A 26,054-nucleotide genomic window follows, 5' to 3' on the forward strand; every position below is an offset into this window, starting at 1 on the left:
TTGCCATTACTAAAGTGTCCTTGCAAGAAGGGCAATTTTAGTTGTAATCATTAGTGCCAGGCTGTGAAGGAATGTTGCCAACATATCAAGATATAACCAGGGTAGTATTTTAGTCACATAATTGTGATGCATCACTTTGGACAAAAAGTACCCTGAGCTTGAAATAGGACTGATTTTTAAGAGAAGGGGGCTTGATAACATGAGGGCATTCTTAACTGTAAAATTATCACCCAAAACCACTGATTCATGCAGGGAAATATACAACTCATACTCAGAACCTAGAGGAACCTACAAATATCCAATTCCATCTAGCACAGCTATGATCAAAAAGAAAATCTTGATGTGAGAGCGAAACGAAAACCTCCACTTAGTGTCCAGGTAGAGCAGAAAGAGGGGACTGTGTGATCGATTGCAAAGTATTCCTTGAACCAAGGAGAACAGAGCACCACACGTATAACATTTCTGAATTCATCAAAGATAGGATAACGATGACAAGACTACAGCTAGATTCAGGAAGATGGTAACAATTTATGAAAATCACACACGGCTGTAAGTAGGTGCAACTAATAGAATGTAGCTCGCCAAATGTTTGCCAAACCCAGTACCCGTCATTCGAGAATATAGGTGAGGTGGATAGAAAGTTTAATGGTTGTGAAGCAGAACATAGCATTGTTTGACAAACAAGTTTCTTGAATCCTAGCCAATCATCAGCAAACACGTACGCAAAATGTGGTAAATTTAGGAAACTGATGCGTGGTTGAGCAAACATAAAATATCTTTGCTCAACCATGTGTTGCTGTGAGAAGTAGCAGAATATGGCTGGAGGGAGCGCTCAGATTTAAAACTGACAGGTCAATCTGGAAAGCACCACCATTAAGTTATCCAACAAGCTACCAGCGAGTTGCCAACTGACCCTATTGTGAACAGTGCTTGCAATCCCATGCCAATAATATGGCAGTCCGCCCACGGCAGGAAAATACTCCACCACTGATGTAAGCCTAGGATATGTATAGTATTTAATGGTATTTGCTCCATCCTTGTCTATTGACCAAAATTCAGTGCCATGCTAGTCACGAAAGGTAAAATGTCATCCAATTGGCCAAGTCTGATCATTTAAACAATGTCACAAAAGATTATAGAAATATGAAAGCTATTCACCAGAGTTGCCATTAAAACCTTGTAGTAAGCTATCTGCATTTCATCATCCCCATGACGAATTCCTTTTTTGCAAACTTTTGACAAAATTGATTGTTCCAGATGCCTTAATTGAAAGATTTGAAATTACTGGTAGCAGACTCCCTTTCATTAGTTGAATGGGGTTTTGCCACATTTCTATTTATTTTCTGTCCATATGCTGCATCTGAGACATTTCCGGGAGCAGACAATGCTGCATTCCAGGTTGGTGAAAATTCTTTATAATCAAAAATAGGATTTTTTTAAATTAAGAGAACATGGGTTATCTAGTTACTAGCAGGGGGATGAGTAGCTTGTATAACGTGCTTCATTCTCGAAGAGTAGCTACATTTGATGACCTGCATTGCAGTCTGATCCATAACTCCAAAGGAAAAAATCTATTTGGTCCCTCTTCATCCCCACTTTGGTACAGAGCTCCATTGCTTTGCAGCTATGCTAATTTTGAAAAACTCTCGGTACATCCATTTATACTGGCATGAAGGGGGAGGGGACTGCAATGGCTGCTTAGTCTGGGAAGGCTAGGCTGTTTTTGACACAGCCACTAACCGCCATTTAGCTTCCGAGAATAGTATTTGTTTTGGGTGGTTAAATTGCATCTATGTGTTTTTCAAAAAAGGAGAATTTGGTGAGCTCATTTTCGCAGCTGACTACAGTATTTTCAGATGAAGGACGCGAGTTCGAACATGTATGATGGTTTTGTGCGCCCATGAAACTTTGAATCGAAAAAGAGTGGAAATAGTGGTGTGAAATGTTTGGAGCAATGTAGCCCTGAATAATTGGTCATTTAATTGGCATGGTTGAAGAGGCTGTGAAACGTGGTTTGCGTGTTGATCGTGATTGGCTGCTCATACCTGCATGCAGGTGTGATGTGCTTTGCCAAGGTACATTTGTTACCCTGGAGGAGATGGTTAGAAGGAGGGTGCATCTAGGAAGATCAATTCATTAACTGACTATGGGGCATATCAACAAGCAACGGAGATAAATATCGCTAAGCGCATTTAGTGCTACTTCAGTTATCGCCGGCTATCGCTGAATGTTATTGCCCGGATAACGCGTTATCAACAACGCGTTTCTCCAGGGCGATAAAAACTCCAGCAAAAGCGCCGATATGCGGGAATATTGCTGGAAATCCAGCGAAATTCCCACAGCGATAGGGGAAAGCTTGATGATAGCCCCTGGTGGTTTTAGCCCGCCAATCCACCCCACCCCATTCCAAATATAGCTAAGTCTCAACTTAAGCAGACGTAAGCTTATGGCGATAACCGCGGTTAGCGCGGGTTTAAATATCACCATAGGTGTCAGGGCACAGGCTTGTTAATACCGCGATGTGTGGTTAGCGGCTTTTTCCATGTTGTATTCCAGAGGAACGCCTACTTTGCATCTCATTAGAGATGCGATGCAGGGCGTTAGCAAAAGCAGTGCTAGGACAAGGAAACACGCGCTAGCGTGTCCTTGCTAATACTGCGATGCCATTATTGCCACTTTTCAGCCGAAAACGGCCGCAAAAGCGGCGGTAATGGGCTTGATAATATGCCCCTATGACCTTTCACAGCCACATGTCACTTGGCAGCACGAGCCACACTGAGGTCATCCTGAGGAACCTGGAGCTCAAAGTAAAAGGTTTAGCTGAACTGATGAAGTTGAAAGGGAGAAGCAATGCAGTAAGGATAAGATGTCTTGACGGTCAGAGACATCATATGTTAAAAGTACCTGATATAAACTACAGAGGGGAAGTGGGAACAGCACAGACAGAAGTTACATAAAATTAGTTACATATAGAAAAATAGACAATACTGTAACACATCGCCTCGTAGCACACAATAAGAAATGATTTATTCCCCTTCATATTCCATTGCCTCATCATTATCTGTATCCTATCGCAGGCTATGTCTGTACAATTACTTGGTCCTCAGTGCCTCGTGGTCCAGTTCAAGCTGCCCTCATCCTTCTAGGACAGGGCTTCACTTGCCATCATAGCAAAACCTGACCATTGAACCATATCGCGATACTTAAACATTCTGATTTCTATTGGGAGTATTGAGGTGGAAAAACCAGACAGTCGTAGGTGATCAATGTTCCTTTGTATAATGTCAAATAATTCCAATGTCATGACTTTCCATTAAAGCTCATTATTTTTACATAATCCTCTCTGATGTTTTTAAAAAAAAATATGTAAGATTGCATCACACTGTTTCTCTCATTTTCATTTATGCCACACTACTGTACGTGTTTCCTGTCATAGCTTTTAAATACATGGATTCAATCTTCACAATCTTTGACGCTGAAATGAGTCAGCAATAAACATGTGTATTCCCTGCAGAAAGCAAGCATTTGGCAGAGGCTCTTCATTCTGCACAGTACCCTGTTTCTGCAGCAGAGTGTTCTCCGTCATTGTTCTGTGATACATTATTTTTCTATATATGACTGTATTAATGATTTCTAAAGGATACCTGACAAAGGAAGCAACATATAGTGCCGAAACGTAACGTATTGTGGCTATAACTTTCAGGTGAACATTCAAGTATTGAAGGTGGCTTGTGCAACTTTAGAATTAGTCGTCTTGTTCAAAGCATTGCAGATGAAGTCGCCCACTGCCATCACACCATGAAGATTCACTCCCTATAAAAGAATAATAGAATTTTAGTTTGATCACACATTTAGAAATGCATTTAACTGCCATAATTTAATCAGAATTTAACGACAGCTAACACACAGCTGCTATGATAGCCATCAACTTGGAACGTGCCTTGAAATACATTCAACTTGACAAAAACATGTGACACTATCCGTGTGCCAGTGACAGGGTGAATGTGTTCATTTAAAGTACCAATGTGCCTCTAAGACAGCAGGTCACTAAAAACAGCACAAAACGTTATAAGAGTACCAATGTGACTTTAGAGGCTGTCTGTTCAAAACCACAAGTATCATCTTCACATAGGACAATTCGCAAGAACAGCTGATTGACAGCAGTGAACAACCAAAGTGCTGCATTTTGAATGACTCCCAGCTTGTCAACATCTAGCAAATAAAGCCATAGCTAATACCGGAAGCAAGATGCATTATAGCATCAACCCACAAATGACTGCACCTTCATGCCCGAGAAGATCACAGTTCTAAAAATTAACAAGGGGCCATATGTACAAAGCTACCTTGGAGATTAGGCCATTTGTGACAGCAAAAAAAGCTTTTTTAAATGTGAAAAAGCCAAATTGCAATTCGATAACTTGTTATCAAATTGCAATTTGGCTTTCTGAATTGGTCTTTGAAAAGTGCGTATTTAGCGCCCCCCTTCCAAATACCGAATTGGAGTGGTATATATTAATGTTTCGTGTTCAAATTCTGATTGCAAAACATTTATATTTTTCCACCTCCTCAAAGGAGCTTTATTTAAAAGCAATCACAGACATGGTGGTCTGCTGACCCCAGCAGGTCACCATCCCTGTGAAAGCAGCCAGTCCTAGTGGGTCACATACTGTGGTCTACCTCATTAATATTTATGAGGTAGTTCGATTTGCAACCCTACTAAGAATCGCTATTTTGAGACTAAGGGCCAGATGTATGAAATTGGGTGTTTGTGATTTCCTAATAGCAAATTTTAGTGATTCGCTATTAGGAAATCGCTAACTGCGATGTACAACAGTGAGTTTGACACTGTTAGCGATTCGCAAATGGACCTGCCTCATCAAAATTAATGAGGCAGGCAGCCGCGGCCCGTGGAGGGCGTTCCGTGGGGCGGAAAGGCGGGGCGGGGGAGGGGAAGGGTGGGAGGTACTAAAAACCGGAATATGGATAATTGGAGGTAAGTAAACAATTAAATAAATAAATAAATCGAATTTCGTTGCGCGCCCTGCATCGCATTTTGCGATGCAGGGCGCGCAAAGAAATTTGTTTTATTTATTTATGTAGCAGCGCCAGTGGCGTTACCATAGGCCCTGCAGGATAGGAAATCTCACAACGAACTCTAGGGGGCCCCCTCAGCACAGTACCCTGGCCTGGGAGCTGCTGACTGACTCCAGAGGGGGGCCCTCCATGTACTTTGTATTGGGGCCCCCTCAAGTTTCATTACGCCACTGAGCAGCGATATCACAGTTATTTGTCAAATGTGGGTTGTGGTGGACATTCAGGCTGCTTATATGAATAACTGTAAGAGGCTAGCTTTACGCCTGGCACTGTGACCTGACTGATGGTGGCTAATACACTCTGCACAGCACATGTAGAAAGAATCATTGTTGACATACAGAAAAGCTCCATCCTCACAAAGGGGCATATCAACAACAACCGGCGATAATTATCTCTAAGCGCACTTAGCGCTAGGATAATTATCGCCGGCTAGCGTGAATTTTTATCGCTGAGATAGCGTGCTATTAGCAACGCTTATCTCAATAGCGATAAAAATCCTCACGCTAACAGGCTAACGTGAGATTATCGCTGGAAACCCAGCGATAATCTCACGTTACCTTGTTGATAGGGACAGGCAAACTTAACCATGATATCCTCCTTCCATAGGATATCATGGCTAAGTCAGAAAAATACCAGACGTAAAAAAGCAGCGTTAACCGCGGTTAGCGCTGCTTTTTTTGTCTCTAACAGGGTTAGCGACATTCTTGATAATAGGAGAAATGTCGCTTAGCGACATTTCTCCTATTATTTTACTCTGAAACGCACCCTTTGCATCTCATTAGAGATGCAAGCGGAAGCGTAGAGTAAAAGGTTGCTAACATGCAAGTTTGCATGTTAGCACCCTTTTGTTGATAGGGCGCTAGTTTTATCTCTCCTTTTTTGGCTTTTAAAGCCAAAAAAGCAGAGATAAAGCCCTTGTTGATATGCCCCAAAGTATTTTGGTATCTCAATTTGCTTGGTGCTCAATGAGTACAATTTGGACATGCTAATTAGTAAAAACAGTGTGTCTGTACAGAGAACTAAAAAGTGTTATTTTCACTGAATAGGTAATGTGGGTATTGGTGATAAAAAGTCAAATTGTCACAAATCAGTTCATAAATATGCTACAAAGTTCATTGTTATTGTATTTGATTATTATATGAAATCTTGAATTTCAGCAGCATGAAAGTTCTAAAAGTAAATAATTCAGATCTGCAGGGCTGTCATCCTGATAATGATTAGGCTTCCGAGAAGGTGGAAAATACCTCTCTGCTCACTTATCCTGGGACATGAGAGCTAGGAGTGGACAGCAATAGTTAGCATCGAAGGACTTGGCTGCACCTGGCCCCTCTCACATGTTTAATCTAAACAGGGACTACTATCACTAAGGCCATTGACCTGGGAGTCATCCTAGAACTCCCTGCCATTCGGTCTGTGCTCACAGGGAAACCCTGTTTCCAGAACTATTCAGGGAACTATTGAATTTTCTTTTCAATAGGACAGGCTCCTCACGGGGGCCACCCCTCTGTGGAACTGGACATGGCTGGCTGAGACAGCAGGGTTGGTAGGGTTTCGTCTGTAGAATTTGATTGGCGTTTCCACACTGGGGAATGTCTGACGCGATGGGCACATGTGATCATTTTAGGAGCTTGCGGAAAAATTGAGCATTCACTCCTCGCAGTTACTGTTATCTTCAGCTGCAACACGCTCTGGAAGGTTATGAAGATAGGCTGACTGCTCCCTCAGTATAAAACCCGATTTAATGCAAACGAGTCATCGAAAAGCTGGGGGGAGCATATCCAGACTTTATAAATCTCTCATCGTCAATACGCTCAACCCCGAAGGGATGCTGAGAACCAAGTGGGAGGAGGATGTAGGGAACATTGAGACGAAGAATGGGTAGAGACGAAAATGGTATCTCTCCACCCAGCTACTGTGGCGCATGTTGGCGATGTGGGTTTTCACCTGGTTCCCTTTACAACACTATCTGAACCTGCCGGGGGCACAAGCATATTGGAGGACCATTAGCAGACATATTGGGCAGGTAGTGAGAGTTTCCCTGGTGCTCCATCCCAAGATTGTTATGCTGAGAAAAATAGACTCGGTGCATGACTCAAGCCGCACCCTTCCTGATCGCCATGGCATAAATGATGGTCAAGCGAGACCCGGCCAGGCATTGAACAGATGTGCAGGCACCGTCCATGCATGAGTGAGCAGAGACATCCACTTCTGCGCAGACCAGGCAGAACTGGTGTATAAGGCACAGGGGAGCCCACGGAAATATTAACACATTGGGAGGGACCTGGGACAAGGAGCAGATTTGTTGAGGCCGAGGACACTGTCTGATGTAAAGTGTATGCTTTCCACTGTTCCAATGATGTATGCTTTACTAGCTACTGTGTATAACTCTGTTTGTATTTCATGCACCAATGGGTGTTCTAATAGTGGTATTCTTGGATTGAGCTTGGTGTTGCTTTTGATGTTGGTGTCACATAAAATAAAATCAATAAAATGTGTTATAAAAAAGCAATATGAAAGGGCTGAATCAAGGTTAGGTGTTCTGTACCCTGGAAAACGTTCCCTGGGGAGAGCTCATAAAAGGGTACCCTGGGACAGTTTTCAGGAAAGAAACCAGGAACTGCTATATAATTAGGCAGTGTAGGTTCTGGGAATGATTTTGGTATTGATTAGAGCTTAGAGGTGATCACCAATCATTTAGTGGTGTGCATTATAAATCTAGTTTCCTACATCCAGCTCTCTGAACACAACTGAAATAGTAGAATCAGCAGAAAGAAGTTCCATTATGAAAAGACTGATTTGTGCACTACACTCCACTTGCACTGAGGGACTGGAAGTGCTCTCCACAAGTCAATATAGATGGACCCCCTTTTAACTACACGGCAGAAAAGGAAGCACAGAGGGTCACCCCTGTATGGAAGATCCAGCTGCCCAGTTTGGATTGGACAGCACCAGCTACTTAAATTAATGTATAGATGGATGACCTGCTAGTTCACTGGATGCACTGGGCTTTGTATTCACAATTTCCTGCCAGAGACCTGCTAGTCCCACGGATCCACTGACGGCAGAGCAGGATGCTGAACAGGTGGCATGTTTTTGGGCCCTGTGCTGCCTCTTTTTGTTTCTGTGAAATAAACTCCAAAAGCAGGAGTTTGTTTTAGTAAAACAGACAAAAACACAATAGCCTTCATGACTATGGAATTTTCTTCCTGATTGTCAGGGCGACATTTCATTTCCGTGCCTTGATAACAAGGAAATGGGTAATGGGCCTAAGAAAAACAGGGAATGCAGGTTAGGAGAGGGAAAACACTGGTGAAACTGTTGTGATATATATTCTGAAGTAAGCACTGGTGGGCAAGTTGTAGATTTCAAGTATATTTATTGGATCAGAAGAAGACAGCTTGAACAACCACTCCAGACGGTTCTCAGAGAAGATCTCTCAGCCGTCAGGAGTGGAACACAGAATGAGAGAAGACTCATAACATTCTACACTAATGTGTGACTGTAAATAATATGAACACTACACATTCCAATCCAAATGGCAAGTACACTACAACTCTTTCTCTCTCTCTGTTTTGATTGAGAGCATTCACTATGATTCAATAAGAAGATATTTGCAAATCTTTAAGCAAAAGCTTAGAAAACTAGTGTATGACAGAATAGAAGTCTAACTGAGAATGTTTTCCTGTAATCCACACTGCTGAATTAATTTACTATATTTAGTTTACTTAAAAAAAAAAAAAAAAAAAGGTCAGTGGATTGTTAACACAAAATTTCACAATGACCATGCTGCTCTTAAACATTAATCAGCACACCTGACAAATTAACCCTTGCAGGCCTATCATTAATGGAAGCATCTGCCAATAAATCCTCCCCAGTGGGTGAAAATAAACAATGTAAATGCAGAACGCTGTCAGCAGTTCAAAAGTTAGTCCGTTGCACTTTATTTTCTTTCTTTAGTTATATCTAGTTAAACTTACACTAGTGTCAATATACTACACAAGAAAAGCAGATTTTAAATGTATAATTCTACACTCCTTACAATGTGCTTTGCATTTAAATTCTACTTATGATACACATGATTGCATAAAAAACATTTGATACAATAGCACATTATCCCCAACAGAAACACAAACATTGAGAGACATCTCTTCAGTCTCAGGTAAACTAGAATACTAAACACTTGACGTTCAAATCTTTCTCAAGTCAATTAAAAAATCATATAACATAAAAGATTCATAACAAGTAATAGGTAATATGATCCCATTTTATCATCTCAGGTTTAGGTAACACCTATAACCCATGCAGCTTTTAGCCTCTGGGTGTATACATGTCACTAGAACAATCTTAATGGCAATACATATATATATGTATATATATATATATATATTACCTACTGGCGGTCGCCAGTAGGTAGTTATAGTTAGGACCGTGTTTCCATAGGAAATCTCAAAATTCTATTTTGAATAACTTTGGCGCCGGTTGACGAATCCTCGCTAAATTTTCAAAACTAATGGGGCGCTCCGCTCAGCTCCTACCCTGAAAGTCTCGGGGTGATTCGTCAAGCAGGGGCTGCGAAAAAAGGGGGGTCCCAAAACGCGTTTTCCCCATGTATTTTTCCATAGGGACTTTAGTCGCAGCTACAGCCTGAACGGCTGAACAGAATTATGTGAAATTTGGCAGAGAGGTAGCCATAAGGTCCATGAAGTGCCTTTTGCAGGTTTGGTGTAAATCTGTTCAGTATTTCCTGAGAAATTAGCATTTAAATCAATATATATATCTGTAAGCGCGCAGCGTGCGCGCACTGAGCAAGTACTGTGCGCGCACCCTGGCGTGCGCGAGCGCACTTCTGATTGGTTGTTAGATGTCAGTAAACATTCGAATCGGTGGAAATCAGGAAGCGGCGGCCGCCATTTTGTCTCTCGCATAAAGAGGGGGTGATAAACAAAGGGGGAGAACTTGAAAAGGGGGCAGAGTGGGGAGATATTGACCCACTAGGCATTGTAAGGGGGTCACAGTAGGACCTTGTAGGGCAAAAAAAAAGATTTATATTTTGAAAAAAAATATCGCCGAGTGCGCGCACAAAGCGCGCACCCGAAAAAAAACTTTAAAAAAAAAATAATAAAAAATCGCACTTAAGTGTTTAGATATAAGGTGGCTCTAAAAAGAGCCCTTGTGTTTATTGTTTGTTTTTTGGTACCTACAAGTAAGTACCGATGCAGAGTCTAAAGTTCAAGAGGAAGACTCTGTTGCCTTCATCAGTGAAGTGTACACCGTCTCCTCTATAAATGTCTTGCATGTTGTAACGCAAGTTGTTGTGGTATATAGAACCCATACCATAGTCTCTGAGGAAAGCAGAAATAGATTTGTTGACGTGCTTCCTTGCTTTGTCAATCTGCGGACAAAATTGGTTGGACCAGTTCCACTTTTGCCTTTGGCATATGTTAGAATATACGAAGGCAGTTTGTGGAAAAAGTGACATCAATTGCACAAAGGTGTCCTTAATAAGCATTTCCAGACCTACCCCAGTTAAATTGCCTAGGTCATTTCCACCACAGTGCACAATAATAAGGTTAGGCTGTGGGAGATGTAGAAAGGTTTTCACCAAAGGCATTAATTGGTGCCACTTTAACCCTCTCTGACCAATCCATTTGATGTCTACATTTGGCAAAGCAAGGTCTCTCACCATACCTCTTTTTTTCTGCAAATTTTTCACTCCAGAAGACATAGCTGTGACCTACAATCCACACTGTGAACATCTTCAAAGGAGATCTGGATGCACTCAGGAGGTGTCTTTCAGTAGAAAGGCAAAAAGAAATGAAAGACAGTTGAAAAATGGGGGCACACATACTTTTTTTTATAAAAAGAACTCATTGGCTGTTTCAAACCATTCTACACTAAAAACTAGGCTGTATGTTTAAATTTTAAAAAGCATGTATTGTATTGGTTCAGAAAAATATGTGAACAAAGAACATTAGTTTGGATTTGCTGTTAGGTTTGAAAAGTCAAGCACTCTTGCTCTTTGGAAATGAAACATTGTCTGTTGAACTTCTGACCTCTCTGCTCACACCTGTGTTCCATGACCTGTTGCTATGGTAGCAGGCAGAAGTCAAGTTGGGGGAAGGGTACATTTGGAAAGGGGTTGAAGTTTTCAACCAATAGAAATGTGTGATTTCATTTGAAAAAATGTGGGAAGCACTGAGATTTGAAATTAACATGTATATGTGTGAAAAAAGAGAGGGAAACTGTGCCATTAACTGGTTCTGCTGAGAGGAGAGAGGTGTTCAGCTCAGAGATTCTGGTCTGATAAACTGCTGTGTGACTGCCACATTTCTTTCACAACTAACTAATTTTAAAGGTGAGTTATGAGTTTGAGAGGGGGTGTTTGTGGTTAATTTTGATATAAATAAAAGAATTATGATTATTTGTTTAAAGTTGTGATTTACATTTTCTGTTTTGCGAGATATTTAATGGTTTTGAATATGTAAAATATTATGGAGTATGTTTTCACCATAAGTTAATGTGTACTGGTAACAATGAGGAATACTGTTTTGTGCCTACCATCAAACCATGAGTCTGTGTGCAGAGAAGAATTGTTGACAGAGATTTAATTTGTGTTGCTGTTGAAAAGTAAGACTTGCAGTTGAAAGAAAAGGACAGCTTCTTTTTAATTGTGATGGTTAGCATTTAGCAGACATCACTTTGAAAGAAAAGAGAGGAAAATGGCAGCACATTTGAAAAAAGCATTAATTCTGTTAGAATTGATAACCCAGGAAAGGGGCAGCCTGTGTTTTGTGCCTACCAACACAGCATGAGTCTGTGTGTATATAGGAATTGTTGTCTGAGATTTAATTTGTGAAGTTGTTGTTCAGTAAGAAATACAGTCCTAGGAAAGGGGCAGCCTGTGTTATGTGCTTAAAATGATGACATGAGTCTGTGTGCACACAGGAATTGTGGGCAGAGATTTAATTTGTGAAGATGTTGTTCAGTAAGAAATGCAGTTCCAGGAAAGGGGCAGCCTGTCTTATGTGCCTAAAATGATGGCATGAGTCTGTGTGCACACAGGAATTGTGGGCAGAGATTTAATTTGTGAAGATGTTGTTCAGTAAGAAATGCAGTCCCAGGAAAGGGGCAGCCTGTTGTGTTTACACAAATTATCCCTTAGCACACATGCACTATTACATACATCCCTGCAGTCTTCATGCAGTTCTGGAAGTCTCTTTGCTCATCTGTCTTGCACCAGACAATACACAGTGTTCAGAAACACACTCTTGGCACACACGCAGCAGCTTCTCCAACACTCTCATGTGTAGTACTCAGCTCTGTGTGCTGTTTCAGATAGCACTGTGTAATGCAAACACATTCAACGTCAGCAAGGCCTCATTTAAATTGATCTAGTCTAATCACTCACCCTGTAACACATGGTCATTGTCTTAAGGAGCTGTTAGGACATGTGCTGTTTTCTGCTTCTGTAAATGATAAGGGAAATGTATCAGGCTGTAACAGTAATTTGGTACTATTCAGGGACACTGTTTTGTTCCAAAAAACATAGCATGAGTCTGTGTGCGCACAGGAATTGTGGGCAGAGATTTAATTTGTGAAGATGTTGTTCAGTAAGAAATGCAGTCCCAGGAAAGGGGCAGCCTGTGTTATGTGCGTAAAAAGATGGCATGAGTCTGTGTGCACACAGGAATTGTGGGCAGAGATTTAATTTGTGAAGATGTTGTTCAGTAAGAAATGCAGTCCCTGGAAAGGGGCAGCCTGTTGTGTTTACACAAATTATCCCTTAGCACACATGCACTGTTACGTACATCCCTGTAGTCTTCATGCAGTTCTGGAAGTCTCTTTGCTCATCTGTCTTGCACCAGACAATACACAGTGTTCAGAAACACACTCTTGGCACACACGCAGCAGCTTCTCCAACACTCTCATGTGTAGTACTCAGCTCTGTGTGCTGTTTCAGATAGCACTGTGTAATGCAAACACATTCAACGTCAGCAAGGCCTCATTTAAATTGATCTAGTCTAATCACTCACCCTGTAACACATGGACATGGTCTTAAGGAGCTGTTAGGACATGTGCTGTTTTCTGCTTCTGTAAATGATAAGGGAAATGTATCAGGCTGTAACAGTAATTTGGTACTATTCAGGGACACTGTTTTGTTCCAAAAAACATAGCATGAGTCTGTGTGCGCACAGGAATTGTGGGCAGAGATTTAATTTGTGAAGATGTTGTTCAGTAAGAAATGCAGTCCCAGGAAAGGGGCAGCCTGTGTTATGTGCGTAAAAATATGGCATGAGTCTGTGTGCACACAGGAATTGTGGGCAGAGATTTAATTTGTGAAGATGTTGTTCAGTAAGAAATGCAGTCCCAGGAAAGGGGCAGCCTGTTGTGTTTACACAAATTATCCCTTAGCACACATGCACTGTTACATACATCCCTGTAGTCTTCATGCAGTTCTGGAAATCTCCTTGCTCATGTCTCTTGCAGCTGACAATACATAGTCTGCAGAAACACACTCTTGGGACACACGCAGCAGCTTCTCCAACACTCCCATGCGTACTACTCAGGTCTATGTGTAATGCAAACACATTCAACGTCACCAAGGCCTCTTTTTCTTTGCTCTACTCTAAACACTCAGCCAGGTTGCAGATACTTATGGTATGAAGTAGCTGTTAGGAAATGTGCTCTTTTCTGCCTCTGTGATTTTCCAGGTAAAATGTGTAAGGCTGTAACAGCAATTATCACTTGATCTACCAGAGTAGTAAATGTGCTTTGAATTTGCAAATCAAATTCTGTTTTCTGCTTAGAAGCACACCATGAGGCTGTGTGTGCACAGAAATTGTGGCCACAGATATAATTTGTGTTGCAGTTGTTCTGTTAAAAAATGCACTTGCAGGAAAGGGGCAGCTTGTTTTTTTTCAACTGTGGTGGTTAGTACTGTGCACAAATTAATAAATCACAAATGAGAGACAAATGGAAAAACATTTGAAATAAATGAAAAGTAAAAAAAAATATTTTAATGAATTATAATTACAAAAAGGATTTTTTTTTAGTTCCTTGCAGGTATTGCTGAGCAACAGTGGAAAAAAAAAATGCCTTTAAGGACAAGATAAAGGAAAGAAAAGCAACAACAAGTATATCTGGACAAAACTGGGGAAAAAAAAATAGCAGGAGAAGCTGGTGATGGCAAAAATAAAAAGTCTACTGGTAAGCAGAGCAGAGATTTCTTAAAAAAGATTTTCAAAAAACAAAAAAATGGCAAAAATAACTGTAAAACAAAGAGAGTTTTATGTACAAAGCAACAACACAGTCAACAGCAAAAAAAAAAAGCTAATGTACAATCAGAAGTATGTCAAACAGATTTAACACGAAAATTAGATTTTAAAAACATTCGTCGAAAAATGTTTCAGAGAAGAGTGATGTTAAATTTGCTAAAGAATGTGAAAAAATATAAGAAAAAATCTACATTTATTAAGAAAAAAAAATGTATAGAAAATATTGTAAGTAAGGCTTTGGAAATAAAAAGAAAACTTTTTATTCTAATTTTGAATAGGATGCGTAGATTAGAAAAATTAGTGAATGCAATGAAGTCACAAAGCAAAAGGAAAAGAGAAGTGAAGTGAAAAAAAGTAACTTTTGTAAAGTGTTCTTGGGAGAATGGAAACACAGTTCAAGTACTGAACCATTTTTTAATGAAGAGAGTTATCTTCAAAGTAATAGTTTGTTGCATGCAGTTGACACTAATGGTAGAGCATATGAAGTTAAGGATGGTTGTGTGATGCAAAAAGAGAAAAGGGTCCCTAGAAATGAGGAAGAAGTAATGGCTGCTGAGGCTATGGGGAGACGTCCAAAAGCCCCAGTGTACACTTGGAACTGTAGTAGTATTTGTACTGTGCGTCAGGAATCTATTGATAAATTACGTGACTTTCTAAGAGAATATAGTAAAAAGAGTGTAAAACAGAAGATGAAGGTGCTTCAAACACTAGATCCATGCAGAGTGAGAGAAAATACTGGTTTGCAGGGACATTCTCTGGCTTGTCTATCTAGAAAAGTGTGTAAAAGTGTTTTTCATCATTTTAGGATGCTGGCTGTTCATCATACTGAAATGAGAAAGTTTGTGAGAACATTGTATTTTGCTAAAAGTCCAGCAGTAACGTTGAATGAGTTGAATAATGCTCTGTTCCGTGGATCTGTATCAGATGTAGTGAAGGTTACTGATGAGATTCAGTTTTGTTACTTTGGTCCAGAACAAGAAAGTGCAGAAAAGGACACAGTAAATGAGGAAAATGAGGAACAGAATGTAGAACTCATTATTTCTAAAACTTTTGAGGATGAAATGACAAAATTTACTATCACCTCTAATGAAACACCAAATATTACTTGTATTTGTTGCCGCAGAAGTCATTATAAAATTCAAACAAGGAGTGTTGATCTGTATAAAAAAAGTGAAAATGAAGATAATTATAAGTGGAAGGATTTTGCAACATATATATTTCTTGAAAATTGTTTTGAATTGGGTGAAGATCAGCGTATTTGTAAATACTGTTATAATAAGTTAGAAGAAAATAGAATGCCGACCAGAGCTGTACATAATAATTTAGAATTGGATGCTATTCCTGCCGAACTTTCTGAATTAAATACATATGAGTCTATACTTATTCAATGTGTTCATCCGTTCCAGACCATAGTACGTATGGAGCCCAAAACTGGTAAATTACCTCCTTCTGATTTACTGAGAGGTTTAAAAGGAAGAGTGGTGTATTTGCCCTTGGATTTGAAAAAAAATATGGAAACTATTGATGCAGATACTTTGGAAACTGAACCATTAGTAATTCTGGTTAATGGTGTACCTACAAAGAATAAGAAGATTTGGCAAGAGCTGGTGGATGTACGAAAAGTACAAAGAGCAAATTTGTATTTGAAAAAAAATAATAAATGGTATGAATCAATTTATATAGAAGAAGAAGAAGAAGATTTACAAGAAGACACAGAAACACCAACTGGTCAAATTGAAAAAGTGGACAAGTCAAAGGAAGAAGTATTTATGAACATTTTAGCATACATCCTCTTCATTCAAAAGAAGTTATGGGAAACACTATTGATCTGTTTCAGATGAAGAAAGCAAAAGGAACTCCCGTGAGTGTATGGGAGGACAGCTTGGAAGCTCGATGTTTTCCCCAGCTGTTTCCTACAGGAAAAGGAGGACGATACGATGAACGTCCAGAACAGATTCCAGCTTCTGAGTATCGGACTACAAGACTATATGCAGAAGATCCAAGATTTCGTCAAAGTATTCCTTATTTGTTCCATCTTTTATTTGAAAGCGACTTGTCTGCATTATCTTATGCAGTAAATCACATTTTAAAAAGTGGAGTACATCTACAAAATGTGTCTGCTAAGGATTTTATGGAGAAAGTGCAGCACCGAGATGATCATTTGGAAACACAACTGATCAATCTGATGGCTTGTCAGCGTGGGACAAATGAATATTGGTACCGACGCCATGGTGAATTAAAATGCATGTTACGGAATTTAGGAACTCCATCATGGTTCCTTACCCTAAGCTGGGCCGAGTACGCTTGGGATGATTTACGGGATTTTCTAAGAGAGGCAAATTCAAACATTAAAAACATTGAATACAAGACAGCTGGAGAATTGTGCTCTTTGGATCCAGTTAATGTTTGCAGATATTTCAATCATAGATTTGAGGCTATGATGTCCTTTATCTGCAATAAAAAAAATCCACCTCTTGGAGAAGTAGTGGATTTCTTTTGGAGAAAAGAGTACCAGGCAAGAGGTGCTCCTCATATTCATATGCTGTTGTGGATCAAGGATGCCCCAAAGTTTGGAACAGATACTGATGAAGCAGTGTTATCTTTCATTGAAGAATATGCAACATGTGCTATACCTAAAAGCACAGAAGAGAAAAAGTTAAAAGAGCAAGTTTTACGTTTCCAAAGTCATCGGTGTGGAAAATACTGTCGACGGAAGTACAAGACGAAAGATAAATTCTACACAAAGTGTCGATTTGGATTTCCTAGACCTGATCTTTCAAAAGGAAGAGTCAACAGTTTTATGTCAGCTGTGCGACATACTATAACCAGAAAATCTCCCAAAAATACCTACAACCTAAAAAGAAATGAAGAGTCAAAACTTATAAATGACTTCAACCCAGTGATTTTATCCATGTGGAATGCTAACATGGATATTCAGTATGTGGCAGACAATTCTATTGCTGTTGCTCGGTATGTGATATCTTACATCACTAAATCTGAGAAAACAGAATTGAAGGAAATGTGGGAAGAGATTTCTCACGAGAAGACTGTCAGTAAGAAGCTGTACAGTTTCAGTTTAAAGATGTTATCGCATCGAGAAATTGGATCCTACGAATGCTCAGATAGGTTATCATCTGCAAGTCTTTACTCGAAATCCAGAAGAATAATTTGGGTAAGCTTAGGCCTTGCAGGAATGAGAAATCGGGTACTGAAATCTGTTGGAGAAATTGAATATTTGGCCGAGAATGACCCAGAAAGTACAGATATTTTGAAATCAAACATGTTGGACACATATTACCCAAAGAGAAGTCATCATCTTGAGAACATGTGTCTCTATGAAGTGCTGCAGAACTACATTTATTCACGGAAAGCCACAGAAGACATCAACAATGGAAAATATAAAGTCATTGGTAAGGAAGGATGTTTGGTGAAGCAAACAAAAGGAAGTTTGATAAATCACAGGAAGCTCAGTTGCGAAACTACTGACAAAAAGGAATTTTACTACTTGGCTCTTTTACAGCTGTTTAAACCATGGCGTTCAGAGGACGAACTACTGGGAGAATTTTAAAACTATGAAGATTCTTTTAATGCTAGCAAAGACAGCATAGAATGCAGTACTTTCACAACTTATGTCCAAATGTTAAATGAAGAAAATGAACAGGAAGCAAAAATTGCAGCTGAAGTAGCTAGAGACAGTTCTCAAGACAGCGAAAGTTCAGTAACACTTAGTCAAGATCCCCTAGGACAACCGATCATAGAAAATGAAGCTGCAGTAGCCATGACTGAAGTAGAAACGGCTATGAATCAAGCACAGGAAGATTCAATCGACTTACTAAATCTGGAAGAACAACTGAATGAAGAACAAAAAGAAATTTATGAAGAAGTCATCCAAAAAATTGATCATGGATTACTACATGAAAAGAAAGAGTGCTCATGCACATCATTTGAACCAATCAGGATGTATGTGAGTGGACAAGCTGGAACTGGTAAAAGTTTCTTAATAAAAGTCATCAGAAGCTACCTACAGCAAAAAACAGCTTCAAATTTGTCTTGTGTGGTAACTGCTCCAACTGGGTTAGCAGCCTATAACATAAAAGGAATTACCTTACATCGCTTGCTAATGTTACCAGTGGAGCATGAGAACAAAATAGAATACCACAAGCTAACTGGAGAAGCATGCCTCGAAGTTTCAAGAGTGTTGAAGAAGATGCAAGTTCTCATTATTGATGAGGTGAGCATGGTTTCAAATTAAATGCTTGCCTTTGTGCATTTAAGAATGCAACAAATACTTAAGAGAGACTATGACGTGTTATTTGGAGGTAAACACGTCATAGTTTTTGGGGATCTTCTGCAGCTCACTCCAGTTAAAGGACAACCAGTGTTTAATACTGTGACACAAGAAGACACGAAGAAGTCATTAGGAAGCATTGGAAATGCGAATATTTGGTCGTTCTTTGAGTACAAAGAACTCACTACCAATATGAGACAAGCAAACGACGAAGATTATGCAAGTATTCTGAAAGATATCAGAATTGGACTACTCACAGAAGTTGGCAAAAAAGCATTACAGAGTCGGTTGCTACATAACTTATTTCCAAATGAAGAAATAGTTGCAGAGAAAATATACCAGAACATTGCAGAAAAAAATACTGTAATCTGCTTAATGCCAACACTACGTGAGTGCTCAATATTCAATGAGGAACTTTTGAAATTGGAAAACGAAGAGATTAACCCCTTCAGTGCCCATGACGAGCTGGACTCGTCATGGGCTGCGGTGGCGCTGTGCCCATGACGAGTCCAGCTCGTCATGAACTCCGCCCGCTAATAAAAAGCGCGGCACTGGGCGGGGAAAGGGGCGGGCATGCAAGTGGTTAAGAAAATGGAAGCAGAGGACAAAATTCAGCATGAAAGAATTACTTTTACATTAACAGGCAAACTGAAAAATAAATTGGATTCACTAGAGAAGAATATTTCCAAAACAGCTGGATTAGAAAAAAATCTATATGTTTGCATGAATTGTCGAGTGATTTTAAGGAGAAATTTGGATGTAGAAAAAGGTTTAGTGAATGGAGCTATGAGAAGAGTTGTGGGTTTTATTAATTACCAGAAAAAAGATGGAATTGAATGTTTAAAAATAAAATTTGATCAGATAGAAGAAGTTAAAGACATTTGTCGTTGTTCAGTTTGTTTCATGCTTGTGAAAGACTTATATGTACGTAGGAAGCAGTTTCCATTTTCTCTAGCATATGCTGTAACTATTCACAAGTCTCAAGGATTTACTGTAGATAGTGCTTTTGTAAACATTGGTTCTACTGTGTTCAAAGAAGGTATGGCATATGTTGCTTTGTCAAGAGTGAAAACATTATCTGGTTTATTTATGATAGACTTTGATGACTCAAAAGTTAGTGCTGATACAAACTGTGTAAAGGAGTATAACAGATTAAGAAGAACCTATGCTCCTCATTTAGGTCAGTATCCTGTGATTGAAAAACATGTTGTTTGTCGGAAAAGGAGATTTGAGAATATCTGTAATGTGGATGAACAGAACAAAAAAAAAAGGACAGTGATGTGATAGCAAGGAAAAAGAAAAAGGACAGTGTTGAAGAGGTTGTTGGTTGTCATTTTGAAAATAGCTCTGGTGTCAACTGCTATGCAAATGTAGTGCTGAATGTTGTATTTTATCTTGAAAAGTTGCTAGAGCAGATAATAGTAAATCATGGAAAAAGATTGTGTTCTCTGCTGAGTCTCCTTTTTGAGAAGCTGAGTACTGATAAAACTGAAATAGAAAGTGCTACTGATGTTAGAAATCTTTTAGATGTATGTTCTGGATCTACACAGTTTAAAGAAAATGTCCAGCAAGATGCACAGGAATTCTTATTATATATTTTGAGTGTACTAGAAGATGAAGGAGTAGAAGTAGAAAACTTATTTGGTGTCTCTTACAAATGGGAACATTGCTGTGAAAACTGTATGAACACATGTAGTAGTAATGTTGATTCAGAAAGGTTCATATTTTTACCATTACCTCAAAGTAAATCAGTAACTTTTAGTAAATTAGTTAAAGATGCCAATCAGAACATGGAATGTTCTGAATGTAAATCTGACATGTTTTCCACGTTATTTTTACAGAAATATGGTCAGTATGTAATTTTAATGATGCAACGTTGTAGAGCTGATGGTTCAAAATTGGATACTTTAATAAAGAAGTTTACAGGACAGCAATTATCAATTTCTGGAAAAACTTTTCTTACAGTTGCAATAATTTTTCATGAAGGACCTACTGTAACTTCTGGACATTACACAGTTTTTCTTAAATGTGGAAAAGGCTGGACACTGTGTAATGATTCCCAATTGATTTTCAAGCAACGTTTGCCTTATGATTTACCCAATTCTTACTTAATTTTTCTGAAACCTAAAGTTTGAAAACTAAAAACTGCATCTGAAGGAAGCATTTTTTGTAATTTTAAAGGATTATAATTGAAGATATCACTTAAAAAGGATTTTGAAATTACTATTTGGCCTAAAGGAAAAGTAATAAAAACAATTGTGGACTCCTTTGACAGAAATTATTTTGGCATGTGTGCTTTTGCGACAAGGTTTAAAGACGGTTTGTCTAGAAATTTTTTATTCATCTAGAGAAGTAGTTGTAATATATATGTAATATTTCTAACAAGGTATATTTTAGTGAGGATAGTTTTGGGGCTTTTTTTAAACAATCTTTCAGATTGGTTTTTTTTTGCCCGCTGTTAAATGATGAATACAATTGTTTTCACTATTTTAAGTGAAAATTAAAAAATTCTGAAAACAGCAAAAAAAGGGCAAAAAATTGCTTTGTAAAATATGTAAAAACGCGTAATGCTTTTTGTAATGTATGATTGAATATTAATACTTTTTTTCTTTTTTTGCAGAACTGGAAAGAAAAAATCAAAAAAAAAAATCTGTTCCCTTGCAAAATACTTTAAAAAATGTTTTTTTGGAAAAATTTTATTTTTTAAAAAAAATAAGTGAAAAATATTAGTATTACTCAATCCTCCCTTTTCATGCTTCCATTTCTTCACCTCTTTTTGTACATTAAATTTTATTTAAAAAAAAAAAAAAAATTTAAAAAAAAACCTTGGGTGCGCGCAGGGTGCGCGCACCTCAAAAAAAAAAAAAAAAAGAAATCCCTCAAAAATTTTTTGGGGGGGTTTACTTTATAAGTGGCTCTTAAAAGAGCCCTTGAGTTAATGGAGGGAAACAGGAAGAGAAAAACGAAAAAAAAGAAAAAACATCTATGGCCTACTTGCACTCATGGGCATCAAATTTTCTCTGAATGAGATCAAGACTGGTCTCAGACACAGAAATAAGTTTACCGCAATCAGTGCAGCGTGTGGACAACCTAGCAAAACAAGGTGGTCCAAAACGAGGTGAAGAAGAAGGCAAAGGCACCACTGCAGCTGAAGTGCTCGCCTGAGCTGCCGAAGATGTGCTCGGCTGAGCTGCTGCAGATGTCGTCGGTAGAGCAGGTGGAGGGTTTGCTCCAGAAGCTCGACGAAAAGTTACTGGATGCATTTTGTTAACATGTCTCAACGTAGTGTGAATGCTAAAAGAATATTTCTTGTTAGGATTCCCACGAGATAAGACTTTATCACAAAGTACACATGTAACTTTAGGTGCATTTACCTTTTTTTGTCCCTCTGGAAATGTGAAAAACTGACATATAAAGCTGTCTTTCTGCTTCCTGCTCCTCTGCCTCTCAAGAGTGTCCAGATCACTGTCTGAAGATGGTTGCTGTTCAGCCATTGTCTCTCAACAACAGAATAGCTCCTTCTCCAAAGGAATCAGAACTAATAATGAGGGGAGTAGGTGTGGTTTGGGAAGAATCTGGAACTGAAAGTACTTCAAACCAATCAAAAGTGATGATTCTTGATCACATGACTTGCCATGAGGGGATTGGGTGTGGTATTGAAACAATTAGAAACTGAAAGTAATGATAACCAATAAGAAGTGCTGTTTTATTATGCATAAACCCGAGGTGCGAGCACTGCGCAAGCTCCGAGCGCGCACCTCGTGATTACGTATGCGCGAACGCGTAGGAGCGCATGTGCATACGTCATATGCGCGTACCTAGCGCGCATACGTTGAACACGTGTATACGCAACCGTTATTGCGCATAATTTTAGCGTATGCGGAAGTAAACCGCGTGGAGCGTGTAGGACGCACGCACGTATGCGTACGTACGTACGCATACGTACTGGGTGCGCGCTCCCAGCGCGCACTATGACGTATATTTGCGTACGTAAATAACGTACAACGGTATTCATAAAAAACTTACGAAATTGTACTAGGAGCGCGCTCAGAGCGCGCACCCCAAGAATTTATATATTAAAAAAAAAAAGTGGAGAAAAATTAATTGCAAAAATTTAAAAAACTGTTCAACTTTATCCTAATTGAAATTTAAAAAAAAAAAAAAAAAAAGATACAGATAATATATAAATGAATACATAGGAATTTTACTTTTAATAAAAAAATTTTTTTTTAAATTAAATAATACAAAAATTAGCATTTAAAAAACCGTACAAATTCACTGAAAAAACCAAAGGTTTCACACACGTTATAGTTAGGAATTAGCATTTAAAAAACCTTGCAAATTCACTGAAAAAAACATAGGTTTCACACATGTTATAGTTAGCTGGACATTTCACTCGTGAAAAACCAATGAAATTCCCCCGTTATAGTTAGTTCAGCTAACTATAACTCGCGCCCCTGCAATGCACTGCTGATGACGTCACATATTACATCACTCATGACATGGTCAGTGACATCACTCATGACATCTCTGATGACATCTCAAATGACATCACTGATGACATCACTGATGACATCATCCTTGTGATTGAGTAGCAGACCTCCTCTCACCCTAATATAACCTTTGATACACACATTCAAAAATAGAGACTAAAATTTTCAAAACAATGGACATACCAATACCAGTTACAATAACCTCTTCAGTAATTCTAAGATCCACATACAAATCCACTCATTCACCAACAGTCCTATTCAGTCACTCATACATGTACTCACTCATCATATGTACTCATACACCTATACATCCTGTTACACAATGCCACTCATCCATAGAGTTACTCACACACATAGTCACTCATGCTAATAAAGAATCAAACATAAATTTACTTGCATATACAGTTATACACACACCACCACACTTACTTCTACGGAAACTTACACATACTTAGTCTTTTAAACAATCACTTATAGAAATACATACTTATTCATACATGAACTCTTTCAATCTCTCACTCTCACATATACTCACTTATATACACCAATAGTCACATATACTAGTTTAAAACATATGAAGTTACTCATAGAGACACTATTGAGACAGTCATTCACTCACTAACACACCCATACACACTCATCCACCCATACAGTCCTGCACACATGCTGTGTTCAACACATACAAACAGTGAGTCACTCATTCATGCACCTATGCACTACGTAATACCCCCCACCGAACCATGCAGACACTCAGACTGATACTGAAAAAACCAACTAATAACCTATATAGACACCCATGTAGCTACTCACCAACCCATGCAGCCACTTATACACAAAGTGAGAGACTGATACAGATATTTACATATTTAAACATTACTCACAAAGCCATGTATTCACTATGATACACTTAATCAGTCACATAATCAATTTTTCAAAAACAAATCATCCATTTAGACACTTATATACCCATTTATTCTTCCATCGACCTTGAGATATACATCTTTAAAACATATTTAATTTTCAGAAAAACACACATTCACTGGATGATGTCATCAGTGATGTCATTTGAGATGTCATCAGTGATGTCATGAGTGATGTCACTGACCATGTCATGAGTGATGTAATATGTGACGTCATCAGCAGTGCATTGCAGGGGCGCGAGTTATAGTTAGCTGAACTAACTATAACGGGGGAATTTCATTGGTTTTTCACGAGTGAAATGTCCAGCTAACTATAACATGTGTGAAACCTATGGTTTTTTCAGTGAATATATATATATATATATCTATATATATATATATATATATATATATATATATATATACATATATATATATTACCTACTGGCGGTCGCCAGTAGGTAGTTATAGTTAGGACCTATTATCCATAGGAAATCCGCAACATTCTATTTGGAATAACTTTGGCGCCGGTTGGCGAATCTTCGCAAAATGTTCAAAACTGGTGGGGCGCTCCGGTCCGCTCCTATCCTGTACCCTGTACATATATATATATATATATATATATATATATATATATATATATATATATATGATTTTTTTTAAAATCAATAAATGTTTTTTTTGTACTTTTCTGTCCTTCTTTGACCCCCTTACAATTGTTAGGGGGTCTGTAACTCTCCTCATTGCCCCCTTTCCTTGTTTTCACTCTTTTTTTTCAGAGTGAAATACACAAAATGGCGGCCGCCGCTTCCTGGTTTCGGCCGATTCGAATGTTTACTAAGATCTAAGAGCCAATCAGAATCGCGCTCGCGCACGCCACCGTACGCTTACCGTAAGCGTACCGTAAGCGTACCGTAAGCTGGCTCAGATATATATATTGATTTAAAGGCTATTTTCTCAAAATCTACTGAACTGATTTACACCAAACCTACAAAAGGCACTTCCTTGACCTACGGACTACCTCTCTGCCAAATTTCTAGTAATTCTGTTCAGCCGTTCGGGCTGTAGGTCGTTCTAAAGGTCCTATGGAAAAATGCATGGGAAAAACGCGTTTTGGGACCCCCCTTTTATCTCAGCCCCCGCTTGACGGATCCCCCCGAGACTTTCAGGGTAGGAGCGGACCGTAGCGCCCCACCTATTTTGAGAAATTCGCGAGGATTCGTCGACCGGCGCCAAAGTTATTCAAAATAGAATGTTGAGGTTTTCCTATGGAAACGTGGTCCTAACTAGCCAGTAGGTAATATATATATATATATATATATATATATATATATATATAAGAAAGAGTTGCACCTCGATAGGACCGCACTGCAGGTAGGATTAATGCCAGAGCACAGGCAGTCTGTTGGAAACTGCAACCTTCGTTTTCTTCCTGCCATAGGCGTTTCAGGCCACCGCCCTCTTCAGTGGCAGATAGTATGTGTTTGGCGGCATGCGCATCACCACCAGTATATCCCCAGTCAGTATTACACAGGTGCATCTGCTCGCAAAGATTCTTGGGACTGGCAGTACATCAAACCCATGTGGGTCGCTGCCGCAAAACACATTTCCAAAGTTTTATCACAAGGCACGGCAGAATTCATTCAGGCGCCCATGCACATTAACGGCACCTCCTGCTCCGCTTTATCACTGCATTCCTTTGTTCAGTAGCGGACCCACAAAGATTTTGTAGTTATGCAGTCCCGCGGCCGGGCCGACCACTATCAATGAAAGAAAGAGTTGCCCCTCGATAGGACCGCACTGCAGGTAGGATTAATGCCAGAGCACAGGCAGTCTGTTGGAAACTGCAACCTTCGTTTTCTTCCTGCCATACGCGTTTCGGGCCACCGCCCTCTTCAGTGGCAGATAGTATGTGTTTGGTGGCGTGCGCATCACCACCAGTATATCCCCAGTCAGTATTACACAGGTGCATCTGCTCGCAAAGATTCTTGGGACTGGCAGTACA

At 39.2% G+C, this 26,054-nt stretch overlaps 1 protein-coding gene across 1 annotated transcript in view; it reads right to left on the bottom strand.

Annotated features, from left to right (window-relative positions):
• Positions 1-3,188: 3,188 nt before the first annotated feature.
• The window catches only part of HMGCLL1 (3-hydroxy-3-methylglutaryl-CoA lyase like 1), a 938,297-nt gene continuing 915,431 nt past the window's right edge, over positions 3,189-26,054 (bottom strand). Inside the window, exon 9 of the mRNA XM_085609190.1 lies at positions 3,189-3,813. Within this exon, the coding sequence (XP_085465316.1) occupies positions 3,712-3,813 (102 nt within the window). The 3' untranslated portion in view covers positions 3,189-3,711. The remainder of the gene's footprint in view (positions 3,814-26,054) is intronic.

The sequence above is a fragment of the Triturus cristatus genome, chromosome 6 (genome assembly GCF_964204655.1).
Source record: "Triturus cristatus chromosome 6, aTriCri1.1, whole genome shotgun sequence".
Classification (NCBI taxonomy): domain Eukaryota; kingdom Metazoa; phylum Chordata; class Amphibia; order Caudata; family Salamandridae; genus Triturus; species Triturus cristatus.